Genomic DNA, 18,265 nt, shown 5'->3' on the forward strand with positions numbered 1-18,265 from the left:
TAAATACAACTATTTTTAAGGTTTTCATGGAGGTGAAAAGAGATCCGAACTTCAGATGGCCAGCAAAGATGAGGACTCCTCCTCATAGCGTAATAATTAGAAGTTTTGTGAATACCATAATGATCATGGTCATCACACCGAAGATTGTATAACTCTATGGATGGAAATTGAAAAATTTGTCAGGAATGTGAAGTTATTAAAATTCCTAGCTGAAGAAAAGGAAAAAGACAAAAATCCTCAAAAAAATCGACCTCGAAGGTTAGAGCAAAATGATGATACTCCTGAGAAAGGACGTGATCAAAGGCGAAGGCATGATGAACTGAGACTTGATCAGAACAATCAACAAAATCCTCAGAACCAAGCTGTTATTGGTGAGATTCAGACAATTTCAGGAGGATGAGTTGGAGGAGGAGAGTCTAGTTCAGCAAGGAAGGCTTATGCAAGGCAGGCGAGAGAAGAAGAAATTCTTCTTCTTGAAAGGCCTTCCAAGGTGCAAAAGAAGGACCCTATGGTTTTGGCGTTTTTAGAGGAAGATGCAAAGGAGATTTCAATGCCTCATGATGATGCACTGGTGGTAACTGTAATAGTGGCTAACCATGCTGTTCATCGAGTCTTGGTGGACAATGGTAGCTCAGCAAATATTCTGTACTGGATAGTATTTCAACAATTAGGTATTGGTTGGGAAAAGATCAAAGCTTTTTTGTCACCATTGGTAGGATTTGCAGGAGAGCAAGTTCAACCTATAGGAGTGATTTCTTTTTTTGTTACAGCAGGAACTGCTCCTAAGCAAGCTACTATTATGGTGGATTTTTTGGTGGTTGACCGACCATCTGCTTACAATGCAATCATCAGCTGTCCAACCTTAAATCAGTTGAAGGCTGCAACTTCAACGTACAATCTGAAGATGAAGTTCCCGACGCTTGAAGGGGTTGGTGAAGTTAAAGGAGATCAAGTTGTAGCAAGAAGATGTTATAATACATCTCTGAAAAAACCTTCAGAATCTGAACTTTTGACAATCAGTAATATGGGCAGTGAAAAGAAGAGTGATCTAAAAAGAGCACCAGCTGAGTAGTTGATTGATATAGTGATAGTAGAAGGGAAAGTTGTTAAGATAGGGTCTCAGTTAACTTCAGAAGTTCAAGAGATTCTTATTCAATTCCTTCGGGAGAATTTAGAAGTCTTTGCCTGGTCTCATGAAGATATGCCTGCGATTGATCCGAAGGATATTGTTCATCAATTGAATGTGAATTCGGAGATAAAACCAGTGAAGCAAAAGTGAAGAGAATTTGCTCCTGAACGAAATATGGCTATCGCCGAGGAAGTAGACAAGCTGCTCAAATCTCGGTTTATTGAAAAAGTATATTATCTCGATTGGTTGGCCAATGTAGTAATGGTCAAGAAGTCTAATAGAAAATGGAGAATGTGTGTGGACTTTACTGATCTTATAATAAAGCATGTCCGAAAGATAGTTTTCCACTATCACATATTAGTTCATTGGTTGATTCAACATCTGGATATGGGTTGCTGAGTTTTATGGATGCATTTTCTGGTTATAATTAGATTTTCATGCACCCATCTAATCAAGAGAAGACAACATTTATCACCGACCGAGGTTTATATTGTTATAAAGTTATGCCTTTCGGTTTGAAAAATGGTGGTGCTACTTATCAAAGGCTAGTGAACAAGATGTTTCGAGAGTAGATTGAGAAGAATGTGGAGGTTTATGTTAATGATATGCTTGTCAAGAGTATACTGTGTACAGATCATGTGAAAGATCTGCAGGAAGCATTCAAGACATTGAAACGGTACAGGATGAAGCTAAATCCTGCTAAGTGTGCTTTCAGAGTCTCATTAGGGAAAGCTTGGTTTTGCTTTAACAATTGCATCTAGAAAGCTTCGGCCATATTTTCAAGCTCATACAATCAAAGTACTAATCGAGTATTCACTAAAGAAATAAACATTTAGAGAGCATGATCTTTAGTACATCATTTAAGAAAGTGGTTAGCTAAATCAACAAAAGAAGATTTTTAGAGTTAAATGTAGAGAAATTTTGAAGAGCTCAATCTGAATGCTCTAACCAGCAACATATAGCTACTACACATTTTTTGGTTGTTATGAGCATTTTTGTACGAGACAATAATATCACTTTTCACATGCCAACGAACCTCCATGCATAATGCATAAGCTATGTATCAAATTTTTAATCTTTTACAATGTTATTTACCGGTTAAGAAAGAATATGTCTATGCAAACTTTTATATTTAGATTTTTTTTCAAATTAGTTGTTTCTATATATATATATTAATTGAATGAAATATATAATTGTACGTAGTTATATGAGATTATAGAGAAATCATTTGATTTCAAAATATAAAAACTCATATATACGAGGACAACTAATCAATAAATTAGCCCTAAACATGACAATGTAAATTGCAAATTAATTTATATGTTTTAAACAATAAATAAATTTTGTTAAATTGTTTATTTATTTCCTTACTTACATTTTTTTAGTACTTTTAATAATTTATGTTTAACTTTATTTTTTCTTGCCCTTTATCTCTAATATCATAGAACATAAAACACTAGATGGCTGCAATCCAAAAACTTTATTGAACAATAAACACATTCACAACAGTAAAGGGTAATCATCGATCGATAGGCTAGAACTTCTTAGCATCTTCCATAGGTGTTTGATGATCATTTTTTTTGTAAGAGCCCATAAACTGAATGAGATTGTTTATGTAGTTCTCATGAAGCTCCTGGTTGGCAAAAATTCCTTGCATCTGAGCTGCCTTCAGTCTTAGTGCCTCTCCCTCTTTCTCTTCTATAACCAGCCTCGAGGACTTGGCAATGGCGTCTCGGTCGAACGAGCCGTCTGGGTTCCTTTGAACCTCAAGGCCAATACCCTTCTACACTAATAGTCTGGCATTTAGATTCTGGTCAGCCACCATGGGCATCAGAATTTGTGGGTGTCCAAAACCAAGCGACTCGATAATTGATCCCCAACCAGCGTGGAAGAGACACCCTAAAATTGCAGGGTGAGCCAGAATTTCTACCTGAGAAAAAAACAGACAAGCTAAATAAAATACATTTAAAAAAATAATAATAAAAAAAGCTTGTATTTTTAATAGGCCGAGAATATTATAAAATACAATATCACAAATATCTTAATACGGTAATGATAATGTATACTAACATCTCCTTCATGGTATCAGAACAAAGATCATGAATTCAAATATTGTCTTTACAGTTTACTTTCGATTTCGATTAAATATTTTATATGCTAAGTTTATATTGGTCAAAACTTTTGAGATAAAAGGTGATTTAACCTGCTTGTGGCGCCCAACCAAGAGAAACCATGCCTCGGTCAGAGATTCGATCAAAAAACCCACCAGGCAATAATTCTGAACTGCTTAGCCCCTCGGGATTTCTGAGAATCAACATAAACGGAAGCTTGGAGAGTTCAAGCCCATAGGCCAATTCATGCACTTGTTCAACGGGCATTTTGTACTCGGTGCCAAACCCTACAAAAACAACAGACTTGGGTGTTTGTTTTTCCAGCCAGTTGAGAGTAGTAGACCAGTTGGTGTCAATATGATTAATGTTGTTTCCAAATCTCGGACTTGGAGGGAGTAATCCGACAGGTAAAACTGGCTTTCGCAAGAGTTCTTCAAGGAGACTTAGATATCCTCCTTCCAACTCCCGACAGCTTCTTAATGAAACAAAGTCGCAGCCGTCCAGAGTTGTAGCCATGCGTTGGCCGGTTGACATCCCTATTATGTCAGGAGAGTAGAAGTGTTGGAGATAACCTGCCGCCTGATCGGGCCTGTAGGAGACGAGAGAAGGGAAAGGAACCCATATTGGTGGCACCGAAAAATCTTCAGCTTTGTTTCGTTTGTTGAGGGACTTCAGCTCTGCAGGTGGCCCTGCAAAGGTTAATGCACTTGCAGAAAAAGCACTGAAAAAGGCACAAGGCACACCAAATTTAGCAGCCGTTTCAGGGATCCAGCAGTGGATGAAATCAAACAGAATTAAGTGTGGGGGATCCTTATGGATCAGCTTTTCAATTGGTGCTTGTAACGCACCACACGCCTTCTTCAGATACGGAATCTGCTCTCTTTCCAAGTCAACGCTGGCCTCACAATTTTCAGGGAGGCCATCAACTGAGGGCAGTGGGAGCTCCACAAACTTCATGTTGTCTGCTAAAAGTGTAGGTATCGAAGGCAACCTCTGAACATTTCTTTGGGTGGAAATGAAGGAAATCCGAATACCCTTTGCTGCCAACTGTTTGGATAACTCAAGAAATGGGATCATATGCCCAAATGCCATCCATGGGAACATCATAACATGGTATTGTTTGGAAGCCATGATTTCTCTTTTAGCCTGAAAGTGAAATATTAGAACTTCACCTCAATGGATAACTAAAGACTTTGGAGTTAGCCTATACATTTATACGAGTCCAGCGGCTTTGCTTTGGCTGTTTCTGTGGATATCTTGAAAACTATTTACGATATTCCCCAGCCCAATGAAAAGATGTAGATAGATAGCCCTCTTTATGATGATGGTCCTTCTTTATTGTGATGGTCCAGAAGGTCCCAAGGCTGCACGATGTTAATTTTTTTATGTCCATAAATTTAATGTCAAAACATGTTTGATTGTAAGACTTGAATTTATTGGTTTGTTTAAATCGGTGAAAAATGTTTATTCAATTCTGTTTGAACTAATAATGTTTGCAAATAATGGACAAAGCTTGCAAATACATGTCCAATTAGAATACTTTTAACACAGAACAAATCACACTGATGAAAAGAATACAGAATCTTTACATGCTGAAAAGGCCAAGAAAATGGAGAGGAGACATCTTCTAGAAATATAGGGATTTTACAACTCTTGATAGTTCGGTTGGTCAGATATAAACATAATAGAAAAAATGTTAGATACCACATTTTATCTCACAATTATCTCATAAAGCTGACATGGCAATCCCAACAATTTTAATTTTTTTATTTTTATTTTACTAACAAAGAATGAGTCAAAAATTGGTTGGGACTGCTACGTTACCATTGTGGGATAATTATGAAATAAAAATGTAATTTCTAGCATTACTTGTAAACTAAAGAAAGCCCAAGTTGATTTATACCATAACCAATGGAATTTGGAGATTATTATAGTGTCAAACTTCATAACCAGGATTTACTTTCTGTTGAACATCACCATAACTCTCCAACTCTTCCATGTCTTCCAAACTTCCAAGAAACAGAGGAAGTCTTTGATGCAGCTTAGCTGGTTGAATTGAAAGAATCCTTCTTTTACCATCAGAACCTCTGCCCCCAGCTTGCTCCACAAGAAAACTAAGAGGGTTTGCCTCATAAACTAAACGAAGATGGTCCCTGGGATTCATTGCCACCCCTCCATACATTAGAGTTCGATGGAGATCAGCTACAAGAGAACATATATAACGGGCCGAGTACTTCTTGGGGTATCTGCCTTTTCCTTGTCTCACAGTGTCAATATACCTCTTTAACCCTTCGGGCCAGTCAAAATATCGTGCATCATTTACTGAATAGATTTGTCCTGACATAATAAAGTCTTCTTAGCTTAAATATTAGTTTTCCTCTTTTAAGTTCAAATGAATACTAATAACAATCTGATAGCATTTATGCATCATTATCATACAATTCACATGAACTGATTCATGATTACCTCGAGGAGGAATTTTAATGCTTGGATGTGTGAGAATGAAATCTCCTGTTGAATGATCCAAAGTAAATGCATGTGTTCCCGAACCAAAGCTGATGCAGAGTATTGTAGCTGATGAATACAGAACATACCCAGCAGCTACAAGCCTCGCTCCAGTTTGGAGTGAATTCAGTGAAGCCTTCTCCTCCTTGGGGAGATGATCCAGTTCCACAAGGCGGTTATAAATTCCGAAAATTGTTCCGGTTGGAATGGATGCATCAATATTTCGAGAACCATCGAGGGGATCCGTTACCACCACAAATGAACCATCATCAGTTAACCAGATGGGAGCATCATCCTCTTCTGAAGCCATTACTGCAACTTTTCCAGAACTGCGAAGAGATGACAAAATGATTTCATTCTGCACAATGCACAACAAGAAATATTGGCCTGTCACGCATAGTTGTTTCTGCCCTCTTTACCACTACTGGTGGTAGAAAACTTAGTTGCTGTAAAACAAGAGTTTTCTTCTTTGAGAAGTAAACAGTGCAGTGAAAGGGCATAACAAGAAAAACAGGAAATATACATGTCCCCTAGAAGTTACAATCTAAAATTTAAAAGATTCAAAAAAAGAGGGAAAAGAAAAAAACAGAAAAGAATACCACCCATAGCAGTCATCAAATCATGCAGGAATTCTAGGAAAATAAGCTTAAGCTTATTCCAGAAAAGCTCAATTCCATGACAAGTCTGCTTATTCCTTTCCTGGCAAATCCAGATAAGGCAAGCTGGACATTTGCAGATATTACTGCTTCTATGTTACCAAACCTCCCTTTCTGAGGTAAGCACTGTCAATATATTTTCTTAATTGACTTTCGTTGATTGTGAATTTTGGTTTGCTAATACAGGTTGGACACAAATTAGATTGACAGGACCAAATGTTATTTGAGTGATCATTGAGTTATTGGGCTTTATACACCTTAGCTGAGTAGAATATCATCGTGAGCCATGAGTTGGTAAAATTCTTTGGTGTAATCTATCACACTTTTAGATTCATGGCGAAGGTTGTTAAATTGAGAATAGGCCATTTGAGCAAAGTACACTGGAAGGAATTTATCTTTAAGCCTATACTTCATATTCTCCCAAGAAGAAATCTTTGGCTTGCCTTTGCAAAGTCTCATCTCTTGGACTTTATCCCACCATGCTGAAGCATAGCCATGAATCCATGTTGCTACTAGCATCACAAGTAGATTCTTTGGCGTCACCTTGTAGTCAAAGAATTTCTCAATGGCAGTAAGACACTCAAGAAACTCTCCAGGTTGAAGGAGACCATGTAACTCCAGTAAGTCAATCTTCAAAGAGTCAGAATCTCAATAGAATGTCCTCCCACCACGATTGGTAAAGGGATTCACATCGGATTCATCACTAGAAGACCCACGACTTGCTTCACTACGCTCACTACTAGTTCTTGGCATTCAAGTTGCAAGGTAAGTTGCTCAACTTGTCTTCAAAGTGCTTGAAGTTCAACATCCCTTTTATCTCTCAAGTCTCCCTTCTGGTTACCACGTCTTCCTCCACCTCCTTGTGTAGCCAAGAGAGGATGAAAGGAAAGATAACCCAAGAGCGTAATTGCAAGCTTTGATACTAAATGATGAGGATTGGGTTTACGAGGAAGAAAGGGACAATGTATAACAATGATCCACAACAAGAGAAAGAGAGGAAAAAGGGAGCAATGCTCAACTAAATTTGTATTATATCAAAATAGATTCAATGTTGTTTTCCACTCTTCCTTCACAGAGGGTATATATAATATTTTTCATGCTAATTTTATTACAACTTCCAAAAAGTACAATCTACTAGATGGTTTAATACACTCCAAGATATCAAGGCCAAGGTAGTTCAAAAAAAATAACCTACGAGGAGATGATAAAATGTACTAATTTGCAAACATGAATCGAGAATATATATATAAAGTAATTTCTAGTCAAGCCAAAGAAAGCTTTTAGTCTTCAATTTTATCCGACTAAGCATCCATATGACATGGTTGCCATATTGTCACTACATCAGATTTTTGGTGCCTTGGCATTATATTTTTGGAATTGGCTTGTTGAGCTATGAAATTTCCATACAAAGCAGGTCTCCAGAATGTACCCCCGATTCAAGGTAAATGATCCACCATACTTAGGGCGCCTCTTCCTTTTAGTTTATGTAATGACTTGGAAAAATCGTTAACCACATCTATGCTATCACTCCAAAAAGAATATTCAATGAGAAATGCTACACATCTCAAATTTTCTTCCCAAAAATTGGTTCCCAAATGATGTGTCACCATCCCATGAGTTGATGACACACTTTCCAAAATAATAAATCTCATGAGATGGTGACACATCATTTGGGAACTAACTTTTGGGAGGAAAATTTGGGATGTGTAGCACTCCTCCTATTCAATTTGGAGTTCCCTAGAATAACTTATAAAGTTCAATCTCACTTTTTAAGGAACCAATGTGAGACTTAGTATCTATGAGTGCCTTTTATAATCCACCCACTTTATGTGAGTTATTCATCTTCTCATTGTGGGACTGAGGTGCAATTTTCCCACCTTAAATCCTTGATGACTTTGTCATGGCTACATCATGCAATGCTACAATACCACATGATATTACTAGGTTGCTCTGATACCATTTCTAATTGCCCAGAAAAAACACTAATGCGCTATCACTCCAAAATGACTAGTCAATTTAAAACTCTCTATAATCACTTATAAAGCTCAGCCTCACTTAATAAGAAACCAATGTGGGACTTGGTACGCGTGAGTACCTTTTATAATTTCCTCACTCTATGTCAGTAATTCATTTTCTCAATATAGGACTGAGGTGTTACAGTTTATCAACTCCTAGAAGTTTGTGGTCATGTATTGTGCACTTACGTCATAGAATATGGTTGTGGCAACCTCTTATGCTGCTTCTTTATGTGTGTATATATACAAGCAGATGCTGTCCTTGCAATTGCTGGAAGAGCTCTATTATTTTTATTAGGCACATAGCTGAACCTGGATAATGATACTTCTTTGTTTATTTAGACATTATTTTCCATGCTTAACAAGTTATGATGTGTACAGAATTAGAGTTTCCGTTAGAACAGCAGGCATGATTGGCTGATCTGGTCCAAAATCCATTACCATGCAACATCTTAAATACTTGATGTGTATGTATCAAGAAACTTTTAAGCCTCCCAAGCCTATCATTCTTCTAAGTCTAACTGCAAAGTGTGACACAAGACTGCAATCAGTCATTTTTTTCTCATCAAGAGATCACTTTCTTGCATAGCTGAGTCCAAGGCAGAAGCTTTACAATATTTTCACAAGGGCATCAGTGTCTAATACAGTTTGATCCCCGGCATACGCATTCCTTTTCGCTATGTGGGGAACAATTCTAAATATACTTACACAATTCAAGTAGAAGCTATAGCTCTCCCAATCCTAGACTTGTACTTTCGGAATTGAGTAATGCTATTTAGTAGACTAATATTCGACTACCATATAACTTTGATTTTCTTTTTCTTTCACAACCACATCATCAAATCCAATTAGAGCGCGTATTTCATTTGTTACAAGAGATACCCAAACCTAATGACCCTTATAAAATTAATAAAAAGCATTCCTTCCCAACTGAAATCCCACATCGAAAATAAGATGCAAGCATTTATAAGACTACCAAACAATTGACCAACCACCTTAGACTAAACAAATAAATTAAAAAAATTAAAAAAAAAAAACCCCAAAAACCAACAACAGTAAGTAAACTTACCGAGACAAGATCGAGCGGTTTCGGAGCATCCCTGCCAGAGCCACTGCTGCCGGCAAGACTGGTCTGTTTCCCAAGACTGGAACTGAGAGGAGACGCCACCAGAGCTGCAATTCTCTTGCAAGCATACTGTATATGATCAAGCAAGACCACCAGATCATCTCCCACATCGATTCCTCCCTTACCCACATACTGTAGAAAAGTACAGAACCCATCATCAACCCCACCTGAAGCACCACCACCCACTTGTGACCTGACACCAAAACCAAACCCACCAAGATTAGCCATTCCTCGTCTTCTACAGAACAAGCTGTGAGGAAGAAGATGAGCTTTTGGTGGTAAAGGATGGAACTTTGGGAGGATGCAGTGGGATTTAAGCGGGAATATTTGAGATGAGTATAGAGGAATTGTGGGGGTTTGCATGTTATTGTTATAAGCGGTTCGAAGGTTTGAAATTTACAGGCCGTGTCATTTGAGATGCAGGCCAGGTAGGAGAGATTCGAGTAGGACTTCGAAAACAAACACAACGGATAAGATCATAGCCCCCCTCCCCTTGTAAAAAGGTGTATATTAATTAGGAAAAAAAAAATGTAAAATCAGTTCAAATGTTTACTTAAGATTAGCTTTTGTTGGTATGCCAAAAATATAATTTGACTTTTACAGTTAAATTTCGTTTATTGATTTAACATATTATGTTAGTGTGATATTGACTTAAATGAAACGTGTCACAATTCTATTGGCTTTAACTATTTTATACTATCGAATTCAATAAATTTAGATAAAGAAATAATAGAATTCATTATATTTTTAACTATATCCATAGTGAATAGATGAATTCACCATTAAATTTGTGTGAGATACACAATGACATATGTGTCACAATTCTATTGGCTCTGACATGTCATACTATCAAATTCAATAAATTTAGATAGAGAAATAATATAATTCATTATATTTTTAACCATCTCCATAGTGAATAAATGAATCTATCATTGAATTATATATGATCCATATGAGTCTACAAATCTAATGGTTGATATATTGAATTTGTATGATAAAATGAGAAAACGATGGAGAAAATATTAACATGAATCATTTCTCATTTAGATATGTGTAACAGTATAGTTACCTGTTGGAACAGTTTCCGATATGGTGGACCCAAGGGTAAATGGTGGACTCTTTCTTGGTTGCTTTCCTTTGATCCTGTAAACAAGAACACACATCAAGAGGATGCTCCAGCAAGTGGCCGGCGATTCCTCCTCCGATGCTTAAATCAGTGTTTGCTTGAACTTAGTATAAAGCTTAGTATGACATTCAGAGTGCGTACTTGTCTCTTCGGAGATGAGGTCTTTTATAGCTGATCATATTGGTGCAGCTATGATGACCGGGCGAAGAATCTGGGATCCGAGCGTAACGGCTGAAGGAGGTAATATTCATGCCTCCTATCCATTATGGTTGATATGAAACCGCTGTGACCATTAATAGGATTTCGAGGATAGCGCGTAACCGTTGAGAGTCCTTTAAAGGGAAAGTGTAACTATTCTGAGGATCTCAACACTCGTGAGTTGTCCATGTAACGAATGTATATGGTCATTAAGTATAGAAGATTCGGTCCAATGTACTCTCGGATTTGGGCAGGTAGCCCGGGCGTTCAGTAGATGACGCCGTATCTATGGACTTCATATTGGACCGTACCCATGAAGCCCATATGAGCGTATTAGGTTTCCAAGAGATGCCGGATCCTTGGCCCATGGGTCTTCTTGGTGGATTTATGTGTAACATTACTGAAAACAAAGGAATTGTAATGAAAACAGATTGAAATGAAATGGGTTGGATTGATGGTTGAATGATACAAATGGATTATGGAAATGATAACATTGGTGTATTGAAAGATTGAGCTATTGGAGATGCTCGGAGTCCTAGTTTACAAAGAAACACTTAACTATTCTTTTGATACCTCTACAATTATCTAAGAAGTCTTATATAAACTAGGGGTGTTAACCTGGTTCCGGTTAGTGGTTATTGGCTAAAACCGCTAACCGGAACCATGGTAGTCAGTTAATCAATTTAGAAAACCAGAACCCATTATGTAATAACTACCGGTTACGTTATTTGGACCGGTAACTGAGTCTTTAAAAAATTAGGCATTTTGGGCCTATTTTGGGTATTGGGCCTACTTTTTTTGGCTTAATTTAGCCATTTTTGGCCTTTTTTAAAAAAAAAAAAAAAAAAAAAAAAATTGGGTTTTTTTGGCCCAATAAGCTAGGCTTTGTTGTGGTTCAAAAAAAATAAAAAACCTAAAAAAAAGCTATATCTGTCTATCAGTGCTTTTGCATTTTTAGGCCTGAAAATCCAATGGTTAAAAATGTGCTAAAAAATCATTTTAAAAGCTCTCATAATACATGAGATTAAACAACTACATCTACATATATTAACTACAAATCTCATTCTTATGAGATTAAACATTAAATATTTACTACTACAAACCCAAAGAAGACAATAAAAACAAGTATGTAAACAAACCAACAACCAAAAGAGATATCTCCTTACACCAACTACAAACCCAAAGAAAACAATAAAAACAATTATTTAAGCAAACCAACAACCAAAAGAGATACCCCTTACAACAACTCTAGATCCAAAGAACAAAAATAAAAAGTAAAAACAAGTATTTAAAAACATTATATATATATATATACCTTTTTAAAAAATAGGGTTAATAACTTTCTTGGTACCTCGGTTTTAACGTTTTTATTTTTTCCTCTAGATTTTAAAACCAGACAAATATGGTACATTACCTATGGAAAAAGACAAAATCAATACCTCTATTAGTTTCTGTCAGTCCCAACTAACGGAATTTCACGTCATCTCCATTAATATAGCAACACGTTTCCTAAAAATTAAAAATAAAAAAATAATAATAAAACAAACTAAACCTAAAAAAAAAAAAAAAAAGTGAAAATTTTATGGGGTGGCTGACCACCCCATTTTGGCCAGTGGGGTGGCCGGCCACCCCATTTTGGCCAATGGGGGTGGCTGGCCACCACCATTTAGCCACCCCCAAGGTCGATCTAGGTAGGGGTGTCAACCCGGTCCGGTTTCTCGGTTTTTGGCCAAAACCGGGAACCAGAATCGGGGTACCCCGGTTCTCAGTTTTGAGAAACCGGAATCGGAAACCGGGGTCCCAGTCCGGTAACCGGTTTTTTAAGAAACCCACGATCACCTTCTCCAGTAACTTTCTTGCCGGACCCAGCCACAAAAACCTTGCATCTTAGTCCAAGAACATCATCTTCTCCAAACACGAGCAATCTTGTTTTTCCATTGTTACAAACACTAAAGAAAACATCCAATCCAAAACTCAAACTCGTCTATGAAATCAAATAAAAAAATTAACAACCCAAAACTCCACCATTCGGCCATGGCAGAGAACACCCTAGCAAAACCCAGAAAATTAACAACCCAAAACTCATCTCCCTCAGCAAAACCCAGCAACACCCAGAAAACCCACAACACAAAATTAACCACCCAAAACTCCTCTACCTCGGCAAAACCCAGCAAAACTCCTCTCCCTCAACAAAATCAATGCTAATACATATATGTATTATGTATGGACAAAAAGACAGAGAGAGAGAGAGAGAGAGAGAGAAAGAGACAGAGTGTGTGTGTATGTTAGAGAGGGTGGCTGGAAGGAAGAAGAGAGGCGTGAAAACCCTAAGTGGTAAATGGCTAAAAACAATATATATATATATATTAAATTATTAATATAAAATATTAAAATATATTATTTTATATATATAATTATATATGCACCCAGTTCCGGTTTTCCCGGGTGCCAAAAACCGGGACTGGAACCGGAACCGGGTCCCCGGTTTCCAATTTTCTGGTTTCCCAGTAAATTTTGACAGCCCTAGGTTTAGGGGCGGATGAACCACCGGCCCTTGGGGGTGGTTCGGCGACCCCAAGTGGAGTTGCAGGGGTCGCCAAAGCCACCCCAAAGCCTTGGTGGTGGTTCGGCCACCCGCATTGTGGCTGTAGGGGGTGGCCGAAGCCATCCTAAGGCTGAAGGCGGTGGTTTTGGCCACCCCATTTTTGGCCCTGCCTTAGGGGTGGCTCAGCAACCCCCAAGGCCAAAATGGGGGTGGCCGGCCACCCCCATTGGCCAAAATGGGGTGGTCGGCCACCCCATAAAATTTTCACTTTTTATTTATTTATTTTTTTAATTTTTTTTAAGGTTTATTTTTTTTAATAATTTTTTTAATTTTATTATTTGTTATTATTATTTTTTAATTTTTAATTATTTTTAGGACACGTGGCGTATTATGGGAGTGACATGTGGAATTCAGTTTATTTGGGCTGACGGAAACTAACGGAGGTGTTGATTTTGTCTTTTCCCATAGGTGAAATACAAGATTTGTCTAGTTTTAAAACTTAGGAGGAAAGAAATAAAAACGTTAAAACCGAGGTACCAAAAAAGTTTTTAACCCTAAAAAATAAATATAACCGAGTAAGGGGTTATAACCGAGTGTTTTAAAATGCAAAAATCTATAACTGGAAGCCAGTTTCCTATTATTTCCAACTATTGGCCAATTACCAATTATCGGTTAGTAGCTAGTTATAACCGGCCGAATTGACTCCCCTACTATAGACTCAACTTCAACTACATGGGCCTAACTAACAACTAATCTACTAATAGAAATGCGCTACAATTCATGGGCTACAATACAATATATTGTTCCATCCAATTATCTACTTTAGACCCATTACAATATCCTTTGTATGCAAAACAAATTTTAGAGAGGAATTTATTAAATTCAAGATAAATGCTACGCTTATCAAATTTTATTTCTTTCAAAAGTTGGTTCCTCATTTATTGGTGAATTCATGGATTATGATTTAGAAGTCTAACTCACTCAATTGAATGAGTAGATTATGGTTGACTCACAAAGTCTTATACTCTAGTTTCGACACAGTTTAAACCCAACAAAACAAATTAAAGTAGATTGAAGGGTTTGACCCAAATTGCTCCCCCTAAAATTACCAACCAACATTGGAGCATCGCATTTTCTTTTGGCATGTTTCATTGAACTTAAAAAAAAATACAAATACCTCCCTAAACGGCCATCTAAATGACAATCTTCCCTCAAACTTTCAATTAAAATTTTGTAATTTTTAATTTTATAAATTAAGAAAGTATGCAAACTCTCTCCCCTAATTTTTACTTGGAATGTTTTCCATATGAAACCAGAGACCCCATTGAAATTGTTAAATATTCTTTTAGGGGCTTCAACCACTTGGAGAAACCCCTACAAAAATAGGCGTATGTCGCTGTTTGCGGTGCGCACACGGTATTCTTTAGTAAAAGGCGAAAGAATAGTTCGCTCTGTGCTCACCGCACGGCTCCGTAATTGGAAGACGCAATGGAGTCCTTATTTATAGTAGCAGCTCTGTCCACTACTCCACTTTTCTAGCAATGTGGGACACTGCCTTGTCCAAACTCCGAAGAGCTCCGCATAATAATACAGAGCACATATCTCTTGTCGTTTGAATATCGTGTATTCTCATCAGCCTTCACACAACAAAACAATTAACATTTGACTATTCTCCCTCTTCCTAATTATTATTATTATTATTATTTTTTTTTTTCATTTTTCCTTTTATTTTCAAAATTAACTTTGATTGAGGTGAATGAAAATTGGAAAAGATATTGTCTTATTTATATTGAATGTACATGACCCTTATGAAAAAAAAAAAAAAAAAAAAAAATTGAAATAAATGACGGTTAGGAAAAAGACAAAACTTGAAAAATATGACCGTTAAAAAAAAAAATTCAAAAATATGAATCTTAGGAAAACCCAGAGGCATCACACACTACTAGAAAGGGATTGGAAAGTCTCCAAATGGTAGCTTAATTGGCTATGGACCACGCCTAATGAAGCGGAGATCAATAGTTTGAATCATTTCTCTCCCTTCTCTTATGTGGACATGTCATAAAAAAAACAAAGGAAAGGGATTGGAAAAAAAAGCTTATTAAAGAATTCCTCTACTTTGCCTGATCATTCAAAATCTTTATTATTATTATTATTATTATTAAGTAGCTCTATTAAAGGTTTAGCAATTGTACTGTACCCCTTATGAACTTGCGATAATATTCGGTGAGGCCTAAAAACCCTCTTAACTCCTTGAGGGTAGTTAGTTTGGGTCACCCCATAATTGAATCGATATTTTTAGGACCCTTTGCCACCCCATGGGGCGAAATTATGCGTCCCAAATAGCACACTTCAGTTTCGCCGAATTGACATTTATCTCTTCTCACGAGCAATTGATGGGTCAGTAAAATTTGAAAAACTTGGTCCCCAAAAAGGTAGCTCAATCAACTGGGAGCACGCCTTATGAAGCACAGGTCACTAGTTCGAATCCATCTCCTCCCCTCTTGTGTGGACATGTCAAAAAAAAAAAATTTTCAAAAATTTGGCCCACATGATGTGCGCAAGTGTTCCGCCCAAGTTTTGCTATAAATTAAAATATCATCTAAAAAAAAAAACTTCTGAATTACCTTATGAATATGTCAATCATTAAGGCTAGCTGGCGTAAAAAGTGGACGAAGCATTGGAAAGCCCAAACGGCATTACTAGAAATTCATAGTTCTAATGATGGGTTTGAAACGCTGTCTTTTTCAATATTTGAGGGCTGAACTCTGATTTGATGATAGAATGATAGCAGTCCAATTTGGAGAAGACTTTGGCCCCATGTAATTCATCTAGAAGCTCGCTCATCAATAACTGGTATGAGAAATTTATCACTTATGGTGATCTGATTCAAGGGAGAGGCTTACATGCGGTAGACAAAACTACCGCATATCTGCGGTAGTTTTGCTCTACCGCTGGGATTTATCTTTTAAGGTTTAAAAAAAAAAAAAAAAAAAACACCGTCAACTCCCGTTAATTCCATTTTTTTTTTCTACCCAAACCACAAGCCGTCTTCTCTCTTTTCTCACCATACCCAAAACCGACACCCACGAGAGTCGAGAGTCATGGATTCTCTCCTGCAAGCCTTTCAACATCAACCTTTGCACATGGTGGCCTTCTTCATCATCCCCTTCCTGTTCCTATTGGGCATAGTTTTTCGTATTCACCGGAGGTTGCCTTATCCACCGGGGCCCAGAGGGTTACCGACAAGTGCGAGGCTGCAGTTATCCTCTGCACTGGTTGAAATCTGGAGGTGGTTGTAAGTTGGATGATGTAAGAAGAAAGGGGTGAATGAAGATGAAATTCAAAATCTATTTTCCAGTAAAATTGCTTTGAACTTTTTTGCCTCATTCCCATTCTTCCACCGTCTCATTCCCCTTCTTCTTCTTTGTGCAAAAAATCCCTTTCAGATCTTGGTTTAATTTTTTTGTTTTGCTTGTGGCTTTGGAGGTGTTGTGGGTGATCTGCAGTGGAGGGTTTTAATCAAGTAGATGTCATGATTTTCGGATTCAACTCTTCTAGAATGAGCTTGTGAGGCTTTGTTGCAGAAGAGAATTGGGGTTTCTACTCCCCCGAGGAAGAAAACTTGCATTGTAAATGATGTTTCATCCTCAAAGAGCTTCAAAACACTCTCATAGTCTTCTTACTAGAGATAAACTTCAGAAGAATGTTGTAGAGGATAAGCAGTGCAATATTTGATTTTGGGTATGGTGAGAAAAGAGAGAAGAGGTTTGGATAGAAAAAAACAAAAGAAATTGACGGGAGTTAAACGTGAGATTTGACGGTGTTTTTTCTTTTTACTTATGTTATTAGAAAAGAAATCTCAGCGGTAGACCAAACTACCGCAGATATGCAGTAGTTTAATCTACCGCATGTAAGCCTCTCCCCTGATTCAATGCTTGGTAGTCAACGCATTAACAGTTTAATAATTTGAAGTTATAATTGCAAAATCATTAACACGGACTTTGAGGATAATAAGTAAAGTTTTCCCTAAAAACTATATATCACTCATCATACATAAAAAAATAAGGGTCTGAAAGCAAATTACAACATGACACTACTTAAACTTTAGCATTTTGAACATTTTTCAAGAATATTGAAGCAAACTTGTATCCAGCTGAAACTTGAACATATATAAACCGATCGATCAAAACATGTAGAAATTAACAGGAAACAAAGCAAAATACATAGGCTGAAATTTTTAACGAAATGGATCAAACTTAGCTTAATTAGTAAATATTTTTGTCCTTCTAACCGACATGAAATGGCATAATTAATAACTTTGAATGGCACCCTTTGGCCTCCTAGTCATAGGGTATATCATCAATCACCAAAATAGGGCAAAAAAGTCCCGTTAAGGGATGGAGAATACAAAGAAGGCACTCTAGGGTTTCACATTCATCATGCCCATTGCCCAATACCCAACTCACAAAAGCATACTGCCAAGTATATCCAAGCATTTTACACTACCTATTTGGGAAGTATACTATATATCCTTGATGTTATTGATGATGTTATTTATTCTAATTAATCTAAACGAAGAATGTTGGAAGTAGAGTTGTCTTTGCATCACTACGATGAAGATTTGGTTGGAGGTATGTGTACTTTTCTATCCCCTTAATACTTCTTTTTTCTGACTTTTTCCACCAAGATCGGAAAATAAAAAATAAATAAAAATTCAAATTTGGACTTTAGCGTAGACAATAATAATATGCGGGTCCAGATGCTGCAACACCCCACTTTCTATATATATATATAGGCATGTATGATATCTTGGTCACACGTACAATTTATCTTCTCTTGGTTGAGTTATTGGAA

The 18,265-nt window shown here is 37.1% G+C and overlaps 2 protein-coding genes, 1 non-coding gene and 1 pseudogene across 4 annotated transcripts; 1 reads left to right on the forward strand and 3 right to left on the reverse strand.

Annotated features, from left to right (window-relative positions):
* Positions 1–508: 508 nt before the first annotated feature.
* On the forward strand, positions 509–1,072 carry LOC148586232 (uncharacterized). Its single transcript, XM_088515517.1, has one exon. The coding sequence runs from the start codon at positions 509–511 to the stop codon at positions 1,070–1,072; it is 564 nt and encodes a 187-aa protein (XP_088371643.1).
* Positions 1,073–2,616: 1,544 nt separating this feature from the next.
* Positions 2,617–4,383, reverse strand: LOC132179329 (UDP-glycosyltransferase 91C1-like; annotated as a pseudogene).
* A 362-nt stretch (positions 4,384–4,745) lies between these two features.
* LOC132179040 (fructose-1,6-bisphosphatase, cytosolic) lies at positions 4,746–11,631 on the reverse strand. 2 transcript variants are annotated; one of them, XM_059591659.2, is made up of 4 exons: positions 10,612–11,631; positions 9,486–9,735; positions 5,707–6,074; positions 4,746–5,577 (listed from the first exon to the last, which is right to left on the reverse strand). In XM_059591659.2, exons 1-4 carry the CDS (start codon positions 10,703–10,705, stop codon positions 5,177–5,179), a joined length of 1,113 nt encoding a protein of 370 aa, XP_059447642.1. In that variant the 5' UTR covers positions 10,706–11,631; the 3' UTR covers positions 4,746–5,176. The 2 variants fall into 2 exon arrangements, with proteins under 2 accessions (XP_059447642.1, XP_059447640.1); XM_059591657.2 differs by lacking the exon at positions 10,612–11,631 and having other exon boundaries at positions 5,707–6,103; positions 9,486–10,012.
* A 3,137-nt stretch (positions 11,632–14,768) lies between these two features.
* Positions 14,769–14,881, reverse strand: LOC132180134 (U5 spliceosomal RNA). The gene has a single exon (XR_009440029.1). It is a non-coding gene; the product is annotated as a U5 spliceosomal RNA (small nuclear RNA).
* Between the last annotated feature and the right edge of the window lie 3,384 nt (positions 14,882–18,265).

This window comes from Corylus avellana, chromosome 4, assembly GCF_965113065.1.
Source record: "Corylus avellana chromosome 4, dhCorAvel1.hap1.2, whole genome shotgun sequence".
NCBI classification, from domain to species: Eukaryota; Viridiplantae; Streptophyta; class Magnoliopsida; order Fagales; family Betulaceae; genus Corylus; species Corylus avellana.